A 25,897-nucleotide genomic window follows, 5' to 3' on the forward strand; every position below is an offset into this window, starting at 1 on the left:
AAACCACGACATTTTAAAACTTGAAAGTGAAAGTGAAGTTGCTCAGTCACGTCCGACTCTTTGCGACCCCATGGACTTCAGCCCACCAGGCTCCTCCATCCATGGGATTCTCCAGGCAAGAGTACTGGAGTGGGTTGCCATTGCCTTCTGAACCTAAAGCAGTGCCTAGAGGGAATTTTATAGCATTAAATGATTATATAAGAAAAGAAAGTGAAAGTGAAGTCGCTCAGTCATGTCCGACTCTTCACGACCCCATGGACTGCAGCCTAAGCAAGTCTCAAATCGGTGACCTAAAATTCCACTGTAAGAAACTAAAATGAGAAGGCCAAATTAAGCTCATAGCAAACAGGGAAATAATAAAAAGGAGCAGAGTTTTTACATGAAATTAAAGTTGATATCAGTTCAAAACAGGCTGTTAACAACTTTAACCACAAAGAAAACATGGAATACACACAAGAGAAATGAGAAAAGAATCAAAACGTGTCATTACAAAAAATCAACTACACACAAAAGAATATAAAAAGGGAAGAAATGAAGGTCAAAAAAGCTAAAAGACACACAGAAAGTAACAAAATAGCAAGAATAACTCCTCCCCTATCCATAATTACTTTAAATGTACACAGATTAAACTCCCTAATCAAAAGTAACAGTTTGGCAGAATGGATAAACAGTACCCAGCAATATGCTGTCTACAAGAGACTCACCTTAAATCAAAGGACACACACAGGTCAAAAGTAAAACTATGGAAAAAGATATTCCATGCAAATAGTAACCACAAGGGTTGGGGAAACTATGCTAATATCAGACAAAATAGACTTTAAGTCAAACACTGTTAAGAACAAAGAAATTATGACAAAAGGATCAATTCATCATACATGCACCAAACATCAGAGCTCCTAAATGTATGCAACAAAAAGGGAGAAATAGCTCTGCAATAGTAGTAGGACATTTCAATACTCCACTTTCAATAATGAATAGAACACCAGACAGAATATCAATAAGGAAGTAAAAAACTTGAACATGACAGACTAATTACACCTAACAAACATAAACAAAATTTGCAAAACAGCTGGACACACATTTTTCTTAAGTTCACACAGAACATTCTCCAGGACAGGCTGGTAAGTTAGGCCACAAAAAAACTGAAATCATACAAAGTATCTTTTTTGATCACAATGGAATGAAAACAGAAATAAAAGCAGAAGGAAACCAAGAAAATCTACAAGACACAGAAGTTAAACAACAGTCTAAAAAAAAAAAAATCAATGGATCAAAGAGGAAATCAAAGGAATCAGAATCTTTTGCAAAAGATAAAATATATCTTCAGACAAATGAAAACACAACACACCAAAACCTATGGGATGCTGCAAAACAGTGCTCAGAGGGAAATTGATAGCTGTAAATGTTTGCATTAAAAAAAGAAGAAAGATCTCAAATTATCAAAAATAATTGATGCTTTTGAACTGTGGTGTTGGAGAAGACTCTTGAGAGTCCCTTGGACTGCAAGGAGATCCAACCAGTCCATTCTGAAGATCAGCCCTGGGATTTCTTTGGATGGAATGATGCTAAAGCTGAAACTCCAGTACTTTGGCCACCTCATGAGAAGAGTTGACTCATTGGAAAAGAGTCTGATGCTGGGAGGGATTGGGGGCAGGAGGAGAAGGGGACGACCGAGGATGAGATGGCTGGATGGCATCACGGACTCGATGGACCTGAGTCTGAGTGAACTCTGGGAGATGGTGATGAACAGGGAGGCCTGGCGTGCTACGATTCATGGGGTCGCAAAGAGTCGGACACGACTGAGCAACTGAACTGAACTGAAATGAACTGAGAAAAAGAAGAACAAATAAAGCCCAAAGCTAGTAGAAGGAAGGAAATAATACCAAGTAAAGCAAAGATAAAGAAAAAGAAAACAATAGAGAAGATAAAATCAGGAGTTATTTCTTCAAAAAGATCAATAAAATTGATAAATATATGACTCAACTGATAAAGAAAACTACAATCAGAAGTAATGAAAATTTACTACTGATTTTACAGAAATAATAAGAATTATAACAGAATACTATGACTAATTGCATGCCAACAAGCTGGATATCCTAAATGAAATGAACTAATTCCTAAAAACACACAACCTGCCAAGACTGAATCATGAAGAAAGAGAAAATATACACACAAAGCTTTTCCTTTTCATCCAAGGTACCCTGCCCACTCTTGCTACTTCTATTCAATATATTCTAGCTAGGACAACCAAGGAGGATAAAGAAATAAAAGGCATCCAAATTGAAAAGGAAGAAGTAAAACCAGTTCTGTTTGCAGATGACATCTTATTATGTACAAAACCCCAAAAGTTTCATTCTCACACACATATACACACACATACAATGTTAGAACAAATTCAGCAAGAGGTACAGCATACAAAAAAAAAAAAAAAGAAAATTAGTTGCATTTCTATGCATTAACAACCTGAACACAAAGCAAGCAATTCCATTTACAATACCATCAAATAGAATGCTAAGGAGTAAACACAACCAAAGAGGAAAATGACTTGTCACTAAAAAATACAAAACACTGCAAAGAAGTCGAAAATGACACTACTAAATGGGAATAAATTCCTCATTCATGGATTAGAAGAGTTAATATTGAATATTACCCAAAGGCATCTAAGTGGAAAAGGAAATGGCAACCCACTCCAGTGTTCTTCCCTAGAGAATCCCGGGGACAGAGGAACATGGTGGGCTGCTGTCCATGGGGTTGCACAGAGTCGGACACAGCTGAAGCGACTTAGCATGCATGCAAAGGTTAAGATTCAATGCGATTCCTATCAAAATCGAAATGACATTTTTGGTGTGAATGGAATAATCCATCTTGAAATTCATATGGAACCTCAAAGGATGTTGAATAAGAAAAACAGTCTTGAAAAAGAAAATATAAGCTGGAGGTCCCATATATCCTGACTTCAAAGCTTAATATAAAACTACAGTAGTCAAAAACGGTATACCTGCATAAAAACAGAAAAAAGACCAGTGAAACAGGGAACCCAGAAATAAACTCTCACATGTATGGTCAAATGATTTTCAATAAAAATAACAAGAATGTTAAACAAGGAAACAACAGTCTTTTCAACAAATGCTAAGAAAAGTAAATATCTACATGCAAAGGAAAGAAGCTGAACCCTTACCTTACACCATATACAAAAATTAACCCAAAATGGATTAAAAACTAAAACGTAAGACCTAAAACCGCAAGACTCAGAAAAAAATCACAGAGGAGGATCTTCATGACAGTGAATTTGGGAATGATTTCTTAGATATGATACCAAAAGCACAGGCAAAAAGAAAAAAAAGATAAAACAGACTTCATCAAAATTAAAACCTTTGTGTATCAAAGGATACTATCAACAAAGTGAAGCAGAAACCCACAAAATAGGAGCAAATATTTGCAAATTATGTATCTGAAACAGATTTCATATACAGAACATATTTTAAAAACTCTACACTGAACAACAGGCTGGATGAAGCACAAGCTGGAAACAAAGCTGCTGGGAGAAATATCAATAACCTCAGATATGCAGATGACATCACCCTTACAGTCAAAAGCAAGAGGAACTGAAGAGCCTCTTGCTGAAAGTGAAAGAGGAGAGTGAAAAAGTTGGCTTAAAACTCAACATTCAGAAAACTAAGATCATGGCATCTGGTCCCATCACTTCATGGCACATAGATGGGGAAACAGCGGAAACAGTGCCAGACTTTATTTTTTGGGGCTCCAAAATCACCGCAGATAGTGACTGCAGCCATGAAATTAAAAGACGCTTGGTCCTTGGAAGAAAAGCTATAACCAACATAGACAGCATATTAAAAAGCAAAGACATTACTTTGCCAACAAAGGTCAGTCTAGTCAAAGCTATGGTTTTTCCAGTAGTCATGTATGAATGTGAGAGTTAGACCATAAACAAAGCTGAGAGCCAAAAAATTGATGCTTTTGACCTGTGGTGTTGGAGAAGACTCTTGAGAGTTCCTTGGACAGCAAGGAGAGCCAACCAACTCATCCTAAAGGAAATCAGTCCTGAATATTCTTTGGAAGGACTGATGCTGAAGCGCAAACTCCAATACTTTGGCTGCCTGATGTGAAAAGCCAACTCATTAGAAAAGATCCTGATGCTGGGAAAGATTGAAGGCGGGAGGAGAAGGGGACGACAGAGGATGAGATGGTTGGATGGCATCACTGACTCAATGGACATGAGTTTGAACAAAGGAGATAGTGAAGAACAGGGAAGCCTGGCATGCTGGAGTTCATGGGGTCCCAAAGAGTCAGACACAACTTAGCGATTGAACAACAATAATCATAATGGCAGGGTACATCTTCTTTAATTCTTAACAGTAATTGAATCTAAGTATCTCCCATAAAGCAACTGCAATGATTATTTATTACCTAGCTATGTAAAGATCACCCCATGCCACTCTACTCTTAGCTGGGGTGAAATATATCTCAACATATTTTGACAAATACAAAATACAATATTTTGTTAAATTTGCTTTTTCCTATAAAGAAATAAAAACATCACATCCGGTCAGTTCAGTCACTGAGTCATATCCAACTTTGCAACCCCATGGAGTGTAGCATGCCAGGCCTCCCTGTCCATCACCAGCCCCAGAGATTACTCAAACTCATGTCCGTTGAGTCGGTGATGCCATCCAACCATCTCATCCTGTCCTCACCTTCTCTTCCCGCCTTCAATCTTTCCCAGCATCAGAATCTTTTCAAATGAGTCAGTTCTTCACATCAGGTGGTCAAAGTGTGGAGTCTGAGCTTCAGCATCAGTCCTTCCAATCAATATTCAGGACTGATCTCCTTTAGGATGGACTGGTTGGATCTCCTTGCTGTACAAGGGACTCTCAAGAATCTTCTCCAACATCACAGTTCAGTTCAAAAGCATCAATTCTTCAGTGCTCAGCTTTCCTTATAATCCACCTCTCACATCCATACATGACTACTGGAAAAACCATAGCCTTGACTAGATGGAAATTTGTTGGCAAAAAAATGTCTCTGCTTTTTAATATGCTGTCTAGTTTGGTCATAACTTTCCTTCCAAGGAGTAAGCATCTTTTAATTTCATGGCTGCAGTCACCATCTGCAGTGATTTTGGAGCCCCAAAAGTAAAGTCTGTCACCGTTTCCACTGTTTCCCCATCTATTTCCCATGAAGTGATGGGACCAGATGCCATGATCTTCATTTTCTGAATGTTGAACTTTAAGCCAACTTTTGCACTCTCTTTCACTTTCATCAAGAGGCTTTTTAGTTCCTCTTCACTTTCTGCCATAAGGGTGGTGTCATCTGCATATCTGAGATTATTGATATTTCTCCTGGCAATCTTGATTCCAACTTGTGCTTCCTCCAGCCCAGCGTTTCTCATGATGTACTCTGCATAGAAGTGGAATAAGCAGGGTGACAACATACAGCCTTGATGTACTCCTTTTCCTATTTAGAACCAGTCTGTTGTTCCATGTCCAGTTGTAACTGTTGTTTCTTGACCTGCATACAGATTTCTCAGGAGACAGGCCAGGTGGTCTGGTATTCCTATCTTTTAAAGAATTTTCCACAGTTTGTTGTGATCCACGCAGTCAAAGGCTTTGGCATACTCTATATAGCAGAAGTAGAGATTTTTCTGGAACTCTCTTGCTTTTTCGATGTTGGCAATTTGATCTCTGGTTTCTCTGCCTTTCCTAAATCCAGCTTTAACATCTGGAAGTTCATGGTTCATGTACTGTTGAAGCCTGGCTTGGAGAATTTTGAGCATTATTTTGCTAGTGTGTGAGATGAGTGCAATTGTGCGGTAGTTTGAACATTCTCTGGCATTGCCTTTCTTTGGGACTGGAATGAAAACTGACCTTTCCCAGTCCTGTGGCCACTGCTGAGTTTTAAAATCTGATTAAGAGATATTCATTTAGAAGTATCATATAGTAACTCAAAAAATATGTGCTCAATTAACTAAATCATCAATTCAAATAACTATCAGTATGATAATTTATCTTAGAGGAATATCAGAATGGATTTGGAATTTTTTAATGTCCCAGTAATTCTAATGGGTGTCCCAAGTGGCACTAGGGTGGGAGAGGTAAGAGACGCGGGTTCCACCCCTGGGTCAGGAAGATCCCCAGGAGGAGGGCATGGTGACCCACTGCAGTATTCTTGCCTGGAGAATCCCAACTACAGAGGAGCCTGGCAGACTACAGTCCAGAGGGTCACAAAGAGTCAGACACGACTGAAGCAACTTAGCGTGCATGCACACAATAATTCTAATATTTACCCAGAGTTGAGAATTATTGAGCCAAATAAACTAGTCACAGACCCTCCCTTTTAAAGTTTATATTCTAATATACATATATATTTTTCCCCTTCAGGTATTGGGTACACAGATATTAATCAAATATACCTCTCAGTGCACAGAGGTCATTGTAACATATCTTTTAACTACATTATGACAGATACAGGCTTAAGGGGCTATAATGACACAGAAGAGATACATCCAAACTAATAATAAAAGGGGAGTTGGGAGACAGAAAGGTATTAAAATAAAATTTCTGGAGAAAGTAATAAATGGCTAAGTAGGAATTAACCATAAGAAAGGATGGTGGGAGAAAAATCCAGGCACAAAGCTGAGGGGACAGCAAAACCAAAGAGAGGTAGGAAACAACAAAGTCAACACAGCTACTTGCTTGCGGTTTGTTGCTCCCAGTAAAGCAATAGGTATGAAATGAAGGAAGAGTAAGAAAGAAACGCAGACAACAACACGGGGGTCCTTATGTGCCACACTGAGTGCTGGCCTAGTAGGAGACTGCCAGATATTTCTCAGCAAAGACAGGGCTACTCAGGATCAGCAGAGATGTAGGGTGTGCAACCATGGGAGGCTATGCGCACATCCCCCTGAGGGCAGAAAGCTTACAGAAAGAAGGAAGTTGGGAAAGCTACAGTAAACAGAGATCCCACTGCTTTTCATTGGTTAAGTTGTTGTCAGTAAACATGAGGGGTCTTTCTTCTAACTGGGCTCTGCCATTGTCACTGGGTGTGAAGAGTGCCCCCTGCAGGTCTCCCAACTGTATCTAATTGAGGTTTCTATTAATATTTTTTCACAAGGAGTTTAAATTTTATCCTGTAGCTTGATGGGCAGTCAGTGACATGGCAAGCGGGCTGTGTGCTGGGTAAGTCTATGGCAGCCAAGAGGAGCAGAGATCATAGCTAACGTGCACTGAGTTCTTACCATGTGCTAGGAAGTATGCTGCTGAGCACTTCACACTGATTTTCTCACATAATCTTCCCACCATCACAATTCTATGGTAGATACGATTATCTTTATTTACAAATGAGGATATAGTAACTTGCCCAACTCACATAGTTATTAAGGGATATAAAAGGAATCCAAAACATTTCTCATCCCTGGATCTTTTAACCTCTAGGATGGGTGGACTGGGAAGAGTGGAATAAGAACCCATAGAGACTATAAGGCTAGTAATTAGTTGGAAACTATATTATCCCAAGTGAGAGACAATTAGGGTAATGGATGGAGAAGAGGGAATATATTCCAGAAATACTTGGTTTTAAAAGATGTCAAAAATCATGATTCAGTCTTTAAAAGGAATGAAATTCCTATATATGCTACAACATGAATGAACCTTAAAAATGTGCTAAGTAAAATAAACCTGTCACAAAAGCACAAATATTGTATGATACCATTCACAAGGTACCTAGAATAATCAAATTCATAGAAACAGAAAGTAGAAGTTACCAGTAGCTGAATGGAGAGGGTAATGGGTAGTTATTTTCTAATGGGTACAGAACTTCATTTGGGGGATGATGAGAATGTTCGAGAGATGCACAGTAGTGACGGTCGCACAACAATGAAACATACTTAATGCCACTGAACAGTACACCTAAAAAATGGTTAAGATAGTAAATCATGTGTTATACAGTGGACCCTTGACCAATATATGTTTGAAATGTGCAGGTCCATTACACATGGATCTTTTTCAATAAATATGTACTACAAGATCTGTGATTGGTTGAATCCATGGATACAGAGGGCTTCCCTTGTGGCTCAGCTGGTAAAGAATCTGCCTGCAATGAGGGAGATCTGGGTTCGATCCCTGGGTTGGGAAGATCCCCTGGAGAAGGGAAAGAGTACCCACTCCAGTAGAGTCAGACATAACTGAGTGGCTTTCACTTTCACGGATACAGAGGGCTGACTATAAACTTATACGTAGATTTTTCACTGCAGAGAGCTCAGGGTCCCTAACCCCTCTGCTGTTTAAGAGTCCACTGTATGATAAGAGAACAGACTCTATATGATTTCAATACTTTTAGTTCAGTTCAGTCACTCAGTCGTGTCCAACTCTGCGACCCCATGGACTGCAGCATGCCGGGCTTCCCTGTCCATCAGCAACTTCCAGAGTTTACTCAAATTCATGTCCATCGAGTTGGAGACTGAAGCTCAAGAGAATAACAGGATTGGAAATGCAGTTATCAATACAAAGATCCTAGTTAAAACCATGATATTGCATGGGACTGCCCACAGAAAACATGAACTAAGGAATGAGCTGAGGATAGAACCTGTAGGAAACAGGAAGGGCAGATAAAGAGGAATCATGAAGGAGATAAGAAGAAGCAGTTAGAAAGGTAAATATTTTAAAGAGAAGGTAGCAGAAATAATATTTGGGAGAGGGACAATGAAGATGGTGGGGAGAGAAGCAAGAGATGAAAAGGAGCTGGGGAAGATACACCATCATACCCAGTTCTCTCCTTCTACTTTTGGGAGTTACAATGAAAATCCGAGTTCCTAATTTTCTATAGCATTGTAAGATTAGAAAACAAAATTCTTCCACTGAGGAAAAACTTAACATAGTAATATACAATAATATACACCTTAAAATAGGAGCATGTCAAACACTGTCAGGAATATATTTTATGCAACAGTAATGATGTTAAACCTACATAAAAACTTAAGATCTTTGGTAGTCTACACAGGAAAAGCAGGCTAATTGTACACGAAGGGCTAACTGTAACTTGTTTTCAGCAATAAGAATTTCTGAAAGCTACTTATAAAGAGTTATTTATAAACTTTTTTGAAAATTATATTAGTATAAATTTCACCAGATTACTATTTTAAGATATCCTATGGAAAAAATTTTTAATATAAATTAAATTCCTTTCAATGTTTGTGTTTTAAATACAGATCTATTTTTAAATCAACCAACAAGTTGTATGAACCATTATCCAATATGTCACATGCCCATAAAGCATAACAGCACTAACCTAAATCTTATGGTGACAGAAGCTATTAAAAACTCCATATACATCTCTGATAACTCTAAAAATTATGAGGCTGGTTTTATGCCCAGTTTACAGACAATCACTGAATTTTAAAGAGCAATATTACATAGTTTGCTTTTAAAAGGCAAACCTGGAATTTGAACCTGTTGTGCCTCTAAAGCTTAAGCTCTTAACCACTACCCTCTAAACAATCCTCGCTTAATCTTCCTTAACTGATCTACTTCTCCATATCAGAACAAAGTACAAGATGACATCTAACAGGTGACAGTAGAATAAGTCCTTGAATCATCACTCCAGAAATCTTTAAAGTTCAGAGTCCAGGAGGAAAATGCCTCTAAAATTATAAGTGATGAAAACACTTACAGTCATTTTCTCTCAAAATCATCTGTTTCATAATTAGGAATTTATCCTACATTTCTTAAATTTTATATGGTTTGTGAAAATATGATAAAAAATGCTCAAAAAGTATTTTACCCTTAGTGTGAGTACTTAGTCACTCAGTTTATGTATGACTCTTTGCAACCCTATGGACTGTAGTCCGCCAGATTCCTTTGTCCGCGGGGATTCTCCAGGCAAGAAAACTGGAGCGGGTTGTCATTCCCTCCTCCAGGGAATCCTCCCAACCCAGGGATCAAACTCAGGTCTGCTGCATTGCATGTGAATTCTTTACCATCTGAGTCACTAGAGAAGCCCTTAATACATTATACCAAACTAAACTAAAAACACTTGCTAAGAGATTTTAAACAGGGTTCATCAAACATCTGAATAAGTCGAATGGTTTCTGATAAACATGTTATTTGTTCGTTATCCTTCACTGTACCCTACAGTATACCTTGGGCTTCCCTGGTGGCTCAGACAATAAAGAATCCGGCTGCAATGCAAGAGACCTGGGTTTGATCCCTGGGTTGGGAAGATCCTCTGGAGAAGGGAACGGCTACCCACTCCAGACTAGATCTGACACACAGAGTGCCTGATGAACTATGGATGGAGGTTAGTGACACTGTACAGGAGACAGGGATCAAGACCATCCCCATGGAAAAGAAATGCAAAAAAGCAAAATGGCTGTCTGAGGAGGCCTTACAAATAGCTGTGAAAAGAAGAGAAGCGAAAAGCAAAGGAGAAAAGGAAAGATATTCCCATTTGAATGCAGAGTTCCAAAGAATAGCAAAGAGAGATAAGAAAGCTTTCCTCAGTGATTAATGCAAAGAAATAGAGGAAAACAACAGAATGGGAAAGACTAGAAATATCTTCAAGAAAATTAGAGATATCAAGGGAACATTTCATGCAAAGATGGGCTCGATAAAGGACAGAAATGGTATGGACCTAACAGAAGCAGAAGATATAAGAAGAGGTGGCAAGAACACACAGAAGAACTGTATGAAAAAGATCTTCACGACCCAGATAATCATGATGGTATGATCACTCACCTAGAGCCAGACATCCTGGAATGTGAAGTCAAGTGGGCCTTAGGAAGCATCACTATGAACAAAGCTAAAGGAGGGGATGGAATTCCAGTTGAGCTCTTTCAAATCCTGAAAGATGATGCTGTGTAAGTGCTGCACTCAGTATGCCAGCAAATTTGGAAAACTCAGCAGTGGCCATAGGACAGGAAAGGGTCAGTTTTCATTCCAATCCCAAAGAAAGGCAATGCCAAAGAATGCTCAAACTACCTCACAGTTGCACTCATCTCACACGTTAGTAAAGTAATGCTCAGAATTCTCCAAGCCTGGCTTCAGCAATATGTGAACTGTGAACTTCCAGATGTTCAAGCTGGTTTTAGAAAAGGCAGAGGAACCAGAGATCAAATGGCCAACATCCACTGGATCATAGAAAAAGGAACAGAGTTCCAGAAAAACATCTGCTTTATTGACGATGCCAAAGCCTTTGACTGTGTGGATCACAATAAACTGGAAAATTCTGAAAGAGATGGGAATACCAGACCACCTGACCTGCCTCTTGAGAAACCCGTATGCAGGTCAGGAAGCAACAGTTAGAACTGGACATGGAACAACAGACTGGTTCCAAATAGGAAAAGGAGTACGTCAAGGCTGTATACTGTCACCCTGCTTATTTAACTTATATGCAGAGTACATCATGAGAAACGCTGGGCTGGAGGAAGCACAAGCTGGAATCAAGATTGCCGGGAGAAGTATCAATAATCTCAGATACGCATCAATAATCTCAGATACACAGATGACACCACTCTTATGGCAGAAAGTGAAGAGGAACTAAAGAGCCTCTTGATGAAAGTGAAAGAGGAGAGTGAAAAAGTTGGCTTAAAGCTCAACATTCAGAAAGCTAAGATCATGGCATCTGGTCCCATCACTTCATGGCAAATAAATGGGGAAACAGTGGAAACAGTGTCAGACTTTATTTTGGGGGGCTCCAAAATCACTGCAGATGGTGACTGCAACCATGAAATTAAAAGACGCTCACTTCTTGGAAGAAAAGTTATGACCAACCTAGATAGCATATTGAAAAGCAGAGACATTACTTTGCCAACTAAGGTCCGTCTAGTCAAGGCTATGGTTTTTCCAGTGGTCATGTATGGATGTGAGAGTTGGACTGTGAAGAAAGCTGAGCGCCGAAGAATTGATGCTTTTGAACTGTGGTGTTGGAGAAGACTCTTGAGAGTCCCTCGGACTGCAAGGAGATCCAACCAGTCCATCCTAAAGGAGAACAGTCCTGGGTGTTCATTGGAAGGAATGATGCTAAAGCTGAAACTCCAGTACTTCGGCCACCTCATGCGAAGAGTTGACTCCTTGGAAAAGACCCTGATGCTGGGAGGGATTGGGGGCAGGAGGAGAAGGGGACGACTGAGGATGAGATGATTGGATGGCACCACTGACTCAATGGACATGAGTTTGGGTAAACTCTGGAAGTTGGTGATGGACAGGGAGGCCTAGTGTGCTGTGATTCAGACGCGACTGAGCGACTGAACTGAACTGAACCCACTCCAATATTCTTGCTGGAGAATTCCATGGACAAAGGAGTCTGGCAGGCTACAGTCCACGGGGTCACAAAGAGTCAGACATGACTGAGTGACTTCCTCTTTCATAGTAAACCTTATACTATACCCTTCCCTTTTATCTAGTAAAGTATTAAGGTTGCAGTTAACTACTATATTGCTACAGATTTGTACAGCAATTCTAAAGGACTACTAAATCATTAGTCAGAGACACAAGTTGTCAATTATTTGTCATATGTCACTAAATTGTATAAGTGGAATTAGCTGTAAGACATTTTACATTTGTAAAAAGATAACACAAGATTTTTTAATTTTACCATGCAAAATTCTCCATGAATCTTTCTGCAATCACTATGAATTCCTTGGAAATTAGTAACATGAACCTATTTTTAATATGGAAAGTTAATTAGGAGCTATTTTTTAGTGGTTTGAATTCTAAAAGAAATTAGTATTTTAGCAAACAGAGAAACAAAATATCTACCAGAAAGGTACTTCCTCATGGAGAGAAAACTTTCATATGGAAATTTAGGAAAATTATGTAAACAGAGTGACTAAGCACAAAGGTAGAACAAGAAATAAGACTTTGGATCTCTTTTGAACATTTAATGAATTACCTCAAAATACTCATTTAATTACTAGGATGCACTTCTGAATCTTAAACTTTATCTGCACACAAAAACAATCCTCACAATGTAAGGGAAACATAAAATAGACTGAAAAGTGAAGGTCGCTCAGTCACGTCCAGCTCTTTGCGACCCCATGGACTATGCAGTCCATGGAATTCTCCAGGTCAGAATACTGGAGTGGGTAGCTGTTCTCTTCTCCAGAGGATCTTCCCAAACCAGGGATCGAACCTAGATCTCCCACACTGCAGGCAGATTCTTTACCAGCTGAACCACCAGGGAAGCTTAAAACAAATGCATTTTCTCCAAAGAAATATTCTAATTCATTCATGAAAACTATAAGTTTAGAAATGCTGAGCATGAATACTTTTTAAAACTGTTAGGTGTGTTTAAAGAAAATAAAGAAACAATCTTCTAAAGGAAAAAGTAAAGCATACTTTTGAGTAATGTTACAGTTTTTTAAAAAAAGCCACTCAGGACATCTAATCACTGGCTACTGTGTATCTGTTAATACCAATAAGTTAAACACAGTACTTCTCTGAGACAGGTAGGCTGCTGGGTTCCTCTGTATTTCTTGGCTGCTTTACAGAATCACATCCACACATCTTGTTTTTAAGAACACGAGGCTGAGCCTCAGGCACATGCTGCTGCTGAGCTCCCTGAGGGCTAGTGGAAAGGGGCCCATGCAGATTTTGAGTCATGCGAGCTGAAACCCAGAGCACTGGCTCCACATTGGTACCTGCTTGAGAGGCTTGTGGAGTAAATACAACACCTGGAAAGCTGATGTACTGAGAGCTTACCAGCTGATTCAATAAGGCTTCAGATATGATTTTATGCTCATTTCCAGTGTTTTCTAAATGTTTCCTATCCACTGTCTCAGAAGGAAGAGCTATAGGTTGCTGGAGCATAGTTTCCATTCTCAGTGATTTTTCAGTAGTTGCTTGAAGAAAACATGGGTTTAATTGTGGAATACTGGTCTGTATTATTGACGGCTGCCCAAGCAGCTGAAACACTTGCTGAACTGGAGGCTGAAGAATACTTGCTCTTTCAGAAGTCTGTGTCACCATAAATGGTACACTAACTTTATAAAGGTGAGCTTTAAAAGGAGAAAACAAAATTGTAAGTATAACAGAATCCTAATCTCCTTTAAAAAAAACAATCTCATGCACAGGAGGCCAGGAAGAAATATATCAATAGGTTAACAGTGGTTATCTCTAGGAGTTCTTTTTTTTTTTCAGTATTTTTTGTGTGTCAACCATAATAATGTATTACTCTTATTTTGAAAAATTAAACATATCTTGCTTTAACTCTAGCCTTTTCCCACTATTGCTTATATGGCATATTTGGAAACATACACAGGCCACCAATATTTATTCCATGAGCCTTTCCCACTGTGTAATAAATTACAGTGTTAATAACCTAAATTGGGATTTTTAAGAAACCTAGTCTGGAGAATGTATACTTTAGATATAAGATACCATAGAACAACTATAAGACAAGGCTGTCTAAAAAGGGTTTAATAATTTCAAAAGTTAACAAATTTTCCCCTTCTTTCCTTAAAATAATACTAAAAAGAAGAAAGAAATTTACTTTTTGAGCACCGAGTCAGGTGCTTTGCTTAAACTCTGTAATGACCAAAAAAAAAAAAAAGGTATGATTCTCTTTCAAATAAAGAAACAGTTCTCTGAAAAGCAGACACAAGTTAAACCTCCAAATTTTTCAAATATTCTGATACAATCGAAAGGAGGCAAATGTTGATAAATCTAATCTTTAGGTTTTTTTGATTAGACCTAGCTGGGACTTGTGTATAACAATTCAGGGAACCAGTTTAAACTAGAGAAAACCTACACAAAGCATCTTATACAATGTTGGGAAAGAGTACTGGAAGTAAAATGTGGGGACAAGCTTAGTGCCTGTCTTAATAGAGAGGCTTAGTGTTTTTTGTGGTAGACTGCTTTCATAACAACTACTATTTATTATTACTTTTAAGTAAGGTTTATCAAAAGTGCCTATAACTTCCATGACCTGTGGTATAGTTAATTTACAATTGTGGAAGTTAATACCCAGAAGTCAGTACCAATGCTAAAAACAAAATATTCCTAAGACTATACTCTTACCAGATGCAGTCTGTTGTGTCACACCCACTGGTACATGAATAGGATAACCAGGAAAAGTGAAGCTTGCACTGGAGTTTGAGGTGCCCTAGATATGAAAATTTTATATTAGAAACTTAGAAAGAGGCTTTACTTGAAACTTTTTTCCTGATCTCATAGAGGATACAAAAAAATCTGATTAAGGTCAACATGACAATAGTAACCCAGCATTAGGGCTGAGTACTCTTGAGTAAACAGCTTTTTAATATTTGATGTAGATCATCTCATTAAAAATAAAAGGAATTTCATCCTACGGCTATTAGCAACGAAGTCAGTAAGTCTTCATAAATAACATGAAGACTGACTCATAAAATCTGCCCACAACATAGCTTTTAAATGGGCACTGATCCTCAAGATGTCAAATATAAGAACCACAGTTGTTTGTAGGAGTCCTCTAGTCTGTAAGTTAATCACTAATATTATTTTAAAGCAGATAAAAGTGGTATCACTTTTATTTTAGAATAATTAGACCTTAGGGTTTAAAAATTTTTGAAAAGATAAGGAAACATGTTTGCCTATATGACATGCAAAAATTTTAAAGACTTATTAATATTACCCACTGTTGTTAAGAATATGATAAAAATCTTATTCTCTCACACCACCGCTTATATGAGCATATATGGTACAATCCTTTTGGAGGGCAATTTTGCAGTATATGCCAAAACTAAAAACATGCATTATCTTTGACCCAGAAATTCTATTTCTAGAAATTTATCCCAATTACCTGATTATCACAAACACACCAAAACATTATCTACAAGTATCACCAATGTAATGCTATATTAGAAAAAGACTAACAATAATTTAAATGTCCATAAACAAAAGACTGGTTAATTAAACTATGATAAATCCACTAAGGCTAATCAATATTAACCTAGCATTGAAAAGGGCCATCTATATTACTAAGTTTAGAAAAAGAAATTACAGAAATAGTCCAGAGAATGATCCTACTTTTACTGTGAAAATTAATATAACTTTCTTTAATGAAGTCTGCTGCTATGCTAAGTCACTTCAGTCGTGTCTGACTCTGTGCAACCCCAGAGATGGCAGCCCACCAGGCTCCCCAGTCCCTGGGATTCTCCAGGCAAGAACACTGGAGTGGATTGCCATTTCCTTCTCCAATAAATGAAAGTGAAAACTGAAAGTGAAGTCGCTCAGTTGTGTCCGACCCTCAGTGACCCCATGGACTGCAGCCTACCAGGCTCCTCCGTCCATGGGATTTTCCAGGCAAGAGTACTGGAGTGGGGTGCCATTGCCTTCTCCAATGAAGAAGTCTAAATGGATGTATATCATACAGTTAAAACAGCTACCTTTGGGATATAATCCTATAGGGCCCTATCACTTTTTACTTTCTGAATCTGATTTTACTTTTTGTATGTGTGTTAGTTGCTCCAGTCAGGTCCAAATCTTTGTGACCCTATGGCCTGTAGCCCACCAATCTCCTCTGTCCATTGAATTCTTCAGGCAAGAATACTGGAGTGGGTAGCCATTCCTTTCTCTAGAGGATATTCCCGATCCAAGGAATGAACCTGAGTCTCCTGCACTGTAGGCAGATTCTTTACCATTTGAGGCAGCAAGGAAGATCATCATTAATGAGAACTTATTTCCAAGAATTCCAAAGATAGAAATATTTCTTCACTGGTTTCCTATCAAAAGCAGCAACATTCTTTCTAAAAATTGTGGTAAGGACTATGATTTTTGTTTTTAATGAAGAAACAGAAATAAATGGTCCACTAAGTGACTCCAAAATCACTGCAGATGGTGACTGCAGCCATGAAATTAAAAGACACTTACTCCTTGGAAGAAAAGTTATGACCAACCTAGATAGTATATTCAAAAGCAGGGACATTACTTTGCCACCTAAGGTCCGTCTAGTCAAGGCTATGGTTTTTCCTGTGGTCATGTATGGATGTGAGAGTTGGACTGTGAAGAAGGCTGAGTGCCAAAGAATTGATGCTTTTGAACTGTGGTGTTGGAGAAGACTCTTGAGAGTCCCTTGGACTGCAAGGAGATCCAACCAATCCATTCTGAAGGAGATCAGCCCTGGGATTTCTTTGGAAGGAATGATGCTAAAGCTGAAACTCCAATACTTTGGCCACCTCATGAGAAGAGTTGACTCATTGGAAAAGAGTCTGATGCTGGGAGGGATTAGGGGCAGGAGGAGAAGGGGACGACCGAGGATGAGATGGCTGGATGGCATCACGGACTCGATGGACGTGAGTCTGAGTGAACTCCGGGAGTTGGTGATGGACAGGGAGGCCTGGCGTGCTGCGATTCATGGGGTCGCAAAGAGTCAGACACGACTGACCGACTGAACCGAACCAACCGAAGTGACTCAGCTGTAAAGCACCTGCCTGCCAATGCAGGAGACACGGGTTCTATACCTGGGTGGGGTAGATCCCCTGGAGAAGGAAATGGCAACCCACTCCAGTATTCTTGCCTGGAGAATCCCAAGGACAGAGGAGCCTGGAGAGCTACAGTCCAAGGAGTCACAAGAGTCAGACACAACTTAGCGACTAAACAACAAAATTCTTGTACCTCAGAAAGGTAACTCATGGGCTGAAAGAAAAGGAAGAACAGTTAGTGGATCATATATCATCTTTTGTTGTTGTTCAGTTGCTAAGTCGTGTCCAATTCTGTGACCCCGTGGACTGTAGCCCACTAGGCTCCATTGTCTATGGGATTCTCCAGGCAAGAATACTAGAATGGGTTGCCACTTCCTTCCCCAGGGGATGTCCCTGATCCAGGGATGGAATCTGCATTTCCTGCATTCAGTTCAGTCAGTCAGTCGTGTCCGACTCTTTGTGACCCCATGAATCGCAGCACGCCAGGCCTCCCTGTCCATCACCAACTCCCGGAGTTCACTCAGACTCATGTCCATCGAGTCCGTGTTGCCATCCAGCCATCTCATCCTCTGTCCTCCCCTTCTCCTCCTGCCCCTAATCCCTCCCAGCATCAGACTCTTTTCCAATGAGTCAACTCTTCTCATGAGGTGGCCAAAGTATTGGAGTTTCAGCTTTAGCATCATTCCTTCCAAAGAAATCCCAGGGCTGATCTCCTTCAGAATGGACTGGTTGGATCTCCTTGCAGTCCAAGGGACTCTCAAGAGTCTTCTCCAACACCACAGTTCAAAAGCATCAATTCTTCGGCACTCAGCCTTCTTCACAGTGGATTTCTTACCACTAAGCCACCAGGGAAACCTTATAAAAAAAAGAGAGAGAAATAGTTCTATTTTTCCCCACCTGAAAACTACTCAATTTTCTATATGTAAGTTTTAAATTTATCTCATGCTCCCAAATCCTAGGGGCAAAACTGACCTCTATTACACAAAGATAAAAAATAACCAAAATATTCCACTTAAATAAAAGGAAGAACTACGATGTGCCTCAACGCTAGGGGTGAAAAAATCAGAAAATGCAGCATATCAAAATCATCTACTTAGGAACCAACATGTAAGCATATAACATTAAACCGTGTAGTAAAACGCCATACAATGTAACTTTAGAAATTTCCTAATCTTGTAGGTACAGTCTTGGCAGATGCTAACAATGGCTCTGGAAGACAGGAAAAGCTGGTGAGAAAATATTACATCTGAAACTACTGAATTTTTCCAACACCTATGTTATAGAAGCTATTTTTGTCTTCCCATCCCTTATGACATCTTTCCTCATTCAACTAAAGTTTTACAAATTCCATCTCTGCCCAGCCTTCGGCCACCATTCAGTAAAACTGGGGCATCTCTTTTAAAAATATATCTTAAATAAGCTACATACCAGTTCTGCTGCGCTAAAACTGGGACGAGTTCTACCAGCAGGAATAACTAACGATGCTGTAGAGAAAACAAAATAAACATCACACAGTCATTAGATTTTACCAATTTAGTAAAATTGCTCTAAGTATACCTTATTTTTTTTAATGCTTTCCATCACTAACATTTCAACCATGATAAATTCTATACTTTCTGATTCCAAGTGAGGTAAAAATGGTTAATCATATCTTTTCCCAACAATTTCAGATAAAGACTTTACAACTATTTTCAGTACCAAAACAAAATCCCATTGCAATCAAGTATATTGTACTATAGAATATAGAAGTCCATAAGGAAACAGCTAGGTTATCTTTAGGAAGTCAGTGTACCTCCATCACAACTTTCCATAACAGAAAAAAGTAATTTTATGGCATGTTTCCAAGCATACTTTGAGCAAAAAAAAAAAAAAAACAAAAATGTAAACTACTATAAACCATTCTAAGTTTTAATAGGTTCAAAATAAATTTCAATTCATTTATTTCATGAAAATTTATTTATAGTACTTTAGTCAAGTAATTAAGCAAACACAGATACACAGTTTTAAGAGTAAATCTAAAAGAACATGTCTCCTGAAGTCTCTGCAGGACTTCAGGTAAACTGCGAAGAAAAATATGACAATAAATTCTTAGGAGAACACCAACTCAACCTGCATTAAACCTATCATCTCATTTATCTTTATTTGCACCAATTTCCTGTGCTAACTGTCCCTTTGGTTATTGTACATCTAAAAGGTTGCCCAAATGGTTTTAAATGCAGTTGTTTAAAAATAAGTCTAAAATAGAACAACATAATGTCATTTGCAGCAACGTGGAAACTAGAGACTGTCATACTGAGTGAAGTCAGAGAAAAACAAATATGTAATATTTATATATGGAATAAAAAAAATGGTACAAATGAACTTATTTACAAAATCAGTCACAGATGGGGAAAACAAGCTTACAGTTACTAGGGTGGGAAAAGGTGGTGCTGCTGTCGCTTCAGTCGTGTCCGACTCTGTGCAACCCCATAGATGGCAGCCCACCAGGCTCCCCCATCCCTGGGATTCTCCAGGCAAGAACACTGGAGTGGGTTGCCATTTCCTTCTCCAGTGCATGAAAGTGAAAAGTCAAAGTGAAGTCGCTCAGTCGTGTCCAACTCTTTGCGACCCCATGGACTGCAGCCAACCAGGCCCCTCCGTCCATGGGATTTTCCAGGCAAGAGTACTGGAGTGGGTTGCCATTGCCTTCTCTGCTATACGGCAAAAGCATCTAAAAAAGAGTGGATATATGTATATTTATAACTGATTCACTTTGTTGTACAGCAGAAACTAACACATTTTCAATCTACTATGCTTCAATAAAATTTATTTAAACATCAGTCTAATAAACAAATAATTACTAGAAGGATTCTGGTTGACCAATATAACCTTAAACCTTACCTCAAGGTTCATTTTATCTACTTGAACCTGACTGTTAGAAGACCATCTCTTTTCTTTAATGAAATAAAAAACATTTTTGCATGTTTAAGCAGCATGTATGTATTAAATACAATATTTTTATGGCATTTTTTTTCACATACTGTGTTAAGGAAGACTTGGAAATGGCTACCCACTCCAGTACTCTTGCCTGGAATAATCCCATGGACGGAGGAGCCTGGTAGGCTGCAGCCCACGGGGTCGCACAGAGTCGGACATGACTGAGCGACTTCCCTTTCACTTCCCCAAGATCCATTTCTGACACTAGAGTGGCTCCATCACATACAACAAACAGCTCAGAAGAGCAAATTTTTTTAACTAACCATTCTTGTCACATTAAGACAACAGAAGTGAAGCTACAGAGATTGATAGTTAATGAGGTACAAAATTATTTTTATCTTCTGCCATCTATGGCTTTGCTTATTAACAGGCATTCTTTTAGAAAGGCTAAATTAGAAAGAATTGGAGTGGCAGGAACACAATGGTATTAGTCTTAATTAGCTGAAGTGAGCAAAGCTTAGGTTGGTACAGCTTAAGTCATAGCCTGAGAGGAAACAAAAATCTGTTAACATACTGTCTGCAGCAATTAAAAGAATTTCTTGAGGAGAAATAACAATAATTCTCCCCTTTTAAATACTCTGAAATAAATCCCAGAGGATAATTCTCTCTACTCATATAAATCAAACAGAGCTATAAGAGAGTTTTAAGAGTTTCTTTATAGTCATCAAAAGAACTGAACTAACAAAATTTTATAGTAAAGTTTCACGCAGTTCCTACTTAATTTTGATACTAAATTCACAAGTTAAATTCACCATTCATACACATTCACAAATTATATGTGCCTGAAACGTATTTTTTAAAATACTCAAGACAGTTTTGATAGCCAATTAAGTTTTAACTGAATACATGTTTTTACTCGAACTGGAAGAGTCAGAATTTTGATGTTCGTTCATACTCTAGAAATAGCAAATTTCACAAACAATAAGCTTTAGAATAGAGACAGAATTAAATCTGCCAAATATAATTTAATGAATTTTATAAAAAGATAGCATAATATATATTATACAATTATATAATACAGCATAGCAACATTCCCAGTTATAAGTGTGTTTTTCCCTACACACCAAAAAGTCTTTAATACATTGAAAGTGAAAGTGAAGTCACTCAGTCGTGTCTGACTCTTTGCGACCCCGTGGACTGTAGCCCACCAGGCTCCTCCGTCCATGGGATTCTCCAGGCAAGAATTCTGGAGTGGGTTGCCATTTCCTTCTCCAGGGGATCTTCCCGACCCAGGGATTGAAACTAGGTCTCCTGCATTGCAGGCAGACGCTTTAACCTCTGAGCCACCAGGGAAGCACTTAATATAGTAAGGCAGCTTAACAAACTTGGGTCCATTCTGAACCATTCCAAATTTTAATATCCAAGTCACGTTATTCAAGAGGTGCAAAGACTGGTAAATTTCTTCTTTGTGACTACTGTTTAGCACATGGCTGTCTCCTGATTACCAAACTGAATATTCTAATTCAAATCATCTCAAGAGACAACAGCAGTGTTTAAACTTTCAACAGATCCAAGTTCAAGAACAACTGGACATACAGTTTTTACCTGAAGTTTAATAAGAGTTTCAATGCTCAAAGCTGAAAGCCAACAAATCTCTCAATGTTCCTGGTTCTTCCTTATCTTCTTCCCACAGTGACTGATGGTTGCATCAAAAAGACTATGTGACATGAAGACCAAAAATCAGATGGTGATTGGAACTGCCCTAGGAATACGGCAATCAGAGGCAGACTGACGACACACCCCAGTGTGCTCAAGACAGTCCTACTTCACACCTATTATTCTGAGGTTATTATCCATAGAATCCCATTTCTCTCTCAAAAGTGCATTATAAGCAAAAGACCCAGAATAGCCAATATGATATTCAAGGAGAAAAAAATGAACTACTAATACTGCCCAAATTCAAGACTTACTATAAAGCTACAGTAATCAAGACAGTGTCATATGGCAAAACAAAAATAGACAAAAAGACCAGTGGAACAGAACAAAGAGCCCAGAGAGAGCCCCCATAAATATAATCAGTTGACCCTTGACAAAAGGAGCATAAGCAATACGAGGGAGCGAAGACAGCCTCTTCCACAAAAAGTGCTGAAACTGAACCTACAATGCAAAAAAAGAGAAAGGAACCTAGATACAAACCCTACACTCTTCACAAAGACTAACTCAAAATAGCTCATAGACCTAAATGTAAAATGCAAAACCATAAAACTCCTATAAAATAACACAGGAGAAAATCTAGATGACTTAAACATGGCAATGAATTTTTTGATACAACACCAAAAGCACAATCCATGAAAGAAATAACTGATAATTTGGACTTCATTAAAATTAAAAACTGCTTTGTGAAAGACAAGTCAGGAGAATGAGAAGACACGCCACAGTGTGGGAGAAGATATTTGCAAAAGATATACCTGATAAGAGACTTATCAAAAATATACAAAGAACTCTTAAAACTTAACAACAACAAAATAATCAAATTAAAAAATAAATTAAGCACCTAAATAAACACTCCACCGAAGAAGATATACAGATGGCAGACATAACACCAATATGCTGACAAATATGCAGAGCAACAAACTCTCACGGTTCAGCCACTTTGGAAAGTTTGGCACTTTCTTACCAAACGAAATATACTCTTATCATGTGACCCAGCAATCACATTCTTTGGTATTTATACCCAAAGGAGTTGAAAACTTACTTTTACACAAAAACCTGCACACTCATTGTTACGAAGTTTTATTCATAATTGCCAAATTCAGAGCCCAATCAGTTATTGTTCAGGGGCTGAGTGATATATTAACTGCAGTAGCTCCAGACAATGGGATATTATTTAGTGCTGAAACAAAAGGAGCTATCAAGCCATGAAAAGACATGGAACGATCTTAAAGTCATATTACTAACGGAAAGAAGCCAACCTGAAAAGGCTATATACTATAGTATCCCAAACATATGACAACCTGGAAAAGGCAAAACTATAGAGATATTAGTAGTAAAAAGATCAGAGGTTGCCAAGGACTGGTGTGAGGGGAACTGACAAAAAGGAGCACAGAAGTACTGGGGGCAATGGAAATACTCTGTATCAAACTATTACAATGGATTCAAATCATTATGCACCTGGCCAACCCCACAGAATGTAGAACACCAAAAGTGATCATGTAAACTGTGACTTTACATATCAATGCAGGTTCATAAATTATAACAAATACACCAGCCTCCTGAGGGATGCTGATAAATAAAGAGGTTATGCTTGCGTAGGGAGCAAGCAGTACATGGGAAATTTCTCTCAAGTCTGCTGTGAATCTAAAGATGCTCTTTAAAATTAATTATTTTTTAAAAAGACTATAAATGATATATAAGTATAGAACGGTGGTCATTTAGTCACTAAGTCATGTCTGACTTTTGTGACCCCATGGACTGTAGCCCACCAGCCTCCCCTGTCCATGCAGATTCTCCAGGCAAAAATACCGGAATGGGTTCCCATGCCCTCCTCCAGGGGATCTTCCCAACCCAGAAATAGAACTCAGGCCTTCTGCAGTGCAGGCAGATTCTTTACCATCCGAGCCACCAGGGTATCAAGGCAATTTATGCCTTTTTCATTTCTCACTAAGCATTTGGGGCAGGGTATTGTTGACATCTGCACTGTGGCACAAAGCCACAATGGTTAAAACTGAAGGCACCGTCACATGAATTAAGCCTGTAAGCACCAAACCCTACTAGTGTTCACTGTGTTTACTCTCCATTGCTATTTACTCACAACTAAAAAATAATAATAAAACCAGCAACAACAAAACTGTTTCACTTAAGACGTTCCTTAATGTAACTATAAATAATTATTTTTACTAAATGTCAACCCTCAAGTATACTTCCTTTTAATATTCTGTATGAGGAAACTGGAAGAACATATAAAGCATTTCTGGAGCATACAGAAGTACAAGGAAGTGCAACGAGATGCAATGGTGCTGTTCTTTAAGTTGGGAGCTGACATAGCTAATTTCTTTTTTTCAAGAAACACTAGTTTTACTTGAAAGAAAAACTGACAGTAACCATGGTTCTTCAAAGTTGGGTATATGGCAGTTTTCTGAAGATGAACTAAGTGCGCCCATCACTTCAAAGAAAAGCAAACTGACAATGTTTGTTTAGGAAGGATAAAATTCAAGTTTTCAAGCAAAAATTAGAATTTTGGAAACTCTATATCCACAACAGTGAGCTTCATTGCTTTCTGATACTTAGAACACTTTTCTGATGAGATGTGAGGAGATGATAATGACTTTTCATCCTGTATCATGAACAACATGTCAAATATTTAACTCAGTGAACCAACATTTTCCATGTCATCAACATATGTTACAAAATTACACATAGGTTAGAGAATCATTCAAAGTGCAAGATATACCAGGGAACTTTAACAAAAAGTCCACTGATATTGATTCTGCCTGCCTGTCTGCTAAGTCACTTCAGTCGTGTCCGACCCTGTGCGACCCCATAGACGGCAGCCCACCAGGCTCCCCCATCCCTGGGACTTGCCATTTCCTTCTCCAATGCATGAAAGTGAAAAGTGAAAGTGAAGTCGCTCAGTCGTATCCGACTCTTAGCGATCCCATGGACTGCAGCCTACCAGGCTCCTCCGTCCATAGGATTTTCCAGGCAAGAGTACTGGCTGGAGTGGGATGCCATTGCCTTCTCCGGATATTGATTCTACTTTGCACCTAATCTCTCAGAAGCTACCACTTGTTGAGTTTTAGCTTAGTACCAAATTACCTGAAAAAGCTATTAAAATACTCCTGCTTTTTCAATTATCTCACCGTGGAATATTAGATTTTCTTCTTATATGCAGTTTTGCTAAAACTACATATCACAACAGATTAAATTTAGAAATAGATATGAGAATCCAGCTGTCTTGAATTAAGCCAGATATTAACTAGAATTGCAGAAAAGTGAAACAATACCAATCTTCTCACTAAATACTTTTTGCTCTAGAAAATAGTTATTTTAAACAAATATATATTAACATACAATTACTTTTTAAATTAATAAATCAACATTTTAAAAATGTCTCAGCTTTAATTTCTAATATGACAGGTATCTATAACCCAAAAGAAAAGTACTTTGAGGTTCTCGATTTTAAAGTGTAAAGCGGTCCTGAGGCGCCCCCCACCAAAAAAAGAGAAAAAGCTGACAATTGAAGATACAGCAAATTATTAAACAAATGGATAATACAATCAAAGAAAACATAATAAAATGTGTGGAACAGACAAAGGAAAATGACTTATTCCGTTGTAGATTTAATTAGAACTTGTTATCAAGAGATGAAAAGGTTGCATAAGCTTCGGTTATCTTAATCAGGCTTTTAAAAGCATACAATGAGAAGACATAAAAAGCACTTCCAATTTTATGAGGTTATTTACTAGGTACTAGAGTACCTAGAAATGAAGATGGAAGGCAATAAGGCCTATAGTGCAGTTTTACAGGATACACGTGCTTCCTCTTCACTTCATTATGAATGACGCAGAAGAG

General features: G+C 38.4%; 1 protein-coding gene across 1 annotated transcript in view; it reads right to left on the bottom strand.

Moving 5' to 3' along the window:
- The window catches only part of GTF2A1L (general transcription factor IIA subunit 1 like), a 46,067-nt gene that overhangs the window by 15,467 nt on the left and 4,703 nt on the right, over positions 1-25,897 (bottom strand). Inside the window, exons 4-6 of the mRNA XM_068963756.1 lie at positions 18,839-18,894; positions 15,030-15,114; positions 13,713-14,008 (exon numbers count right to left, since the gene is read on the bottom strand). Of these exons, the coding sequence (XP_068819857.1) occupies positions 13,713-14,008; positions 15,030-15,114; positions 18,839-18,894 (437 nt within the window). The remainder of the gene's footprint in view (positions 1-13,712; positions 14,009-15,029; positions 15,115-18,838; positions 18,895-25,897) is intronic.

The sequence above is a fragment of the Capricornis sumatraensis genome, chromosome 1, assembly GCF_032405125.1.
Source record: "Capricornis sumatraensis isolate serow.1 chromosome 1, serow.2, whole genome shotgun sequence".
Classification (NCBI taxonomy): domain Eukaryota; kingdom Metazoa; phylum Chordata; class Mammalia; order Artiodactyla; family Bovidae; genus Capricornis; species Capricornis sumatraensis.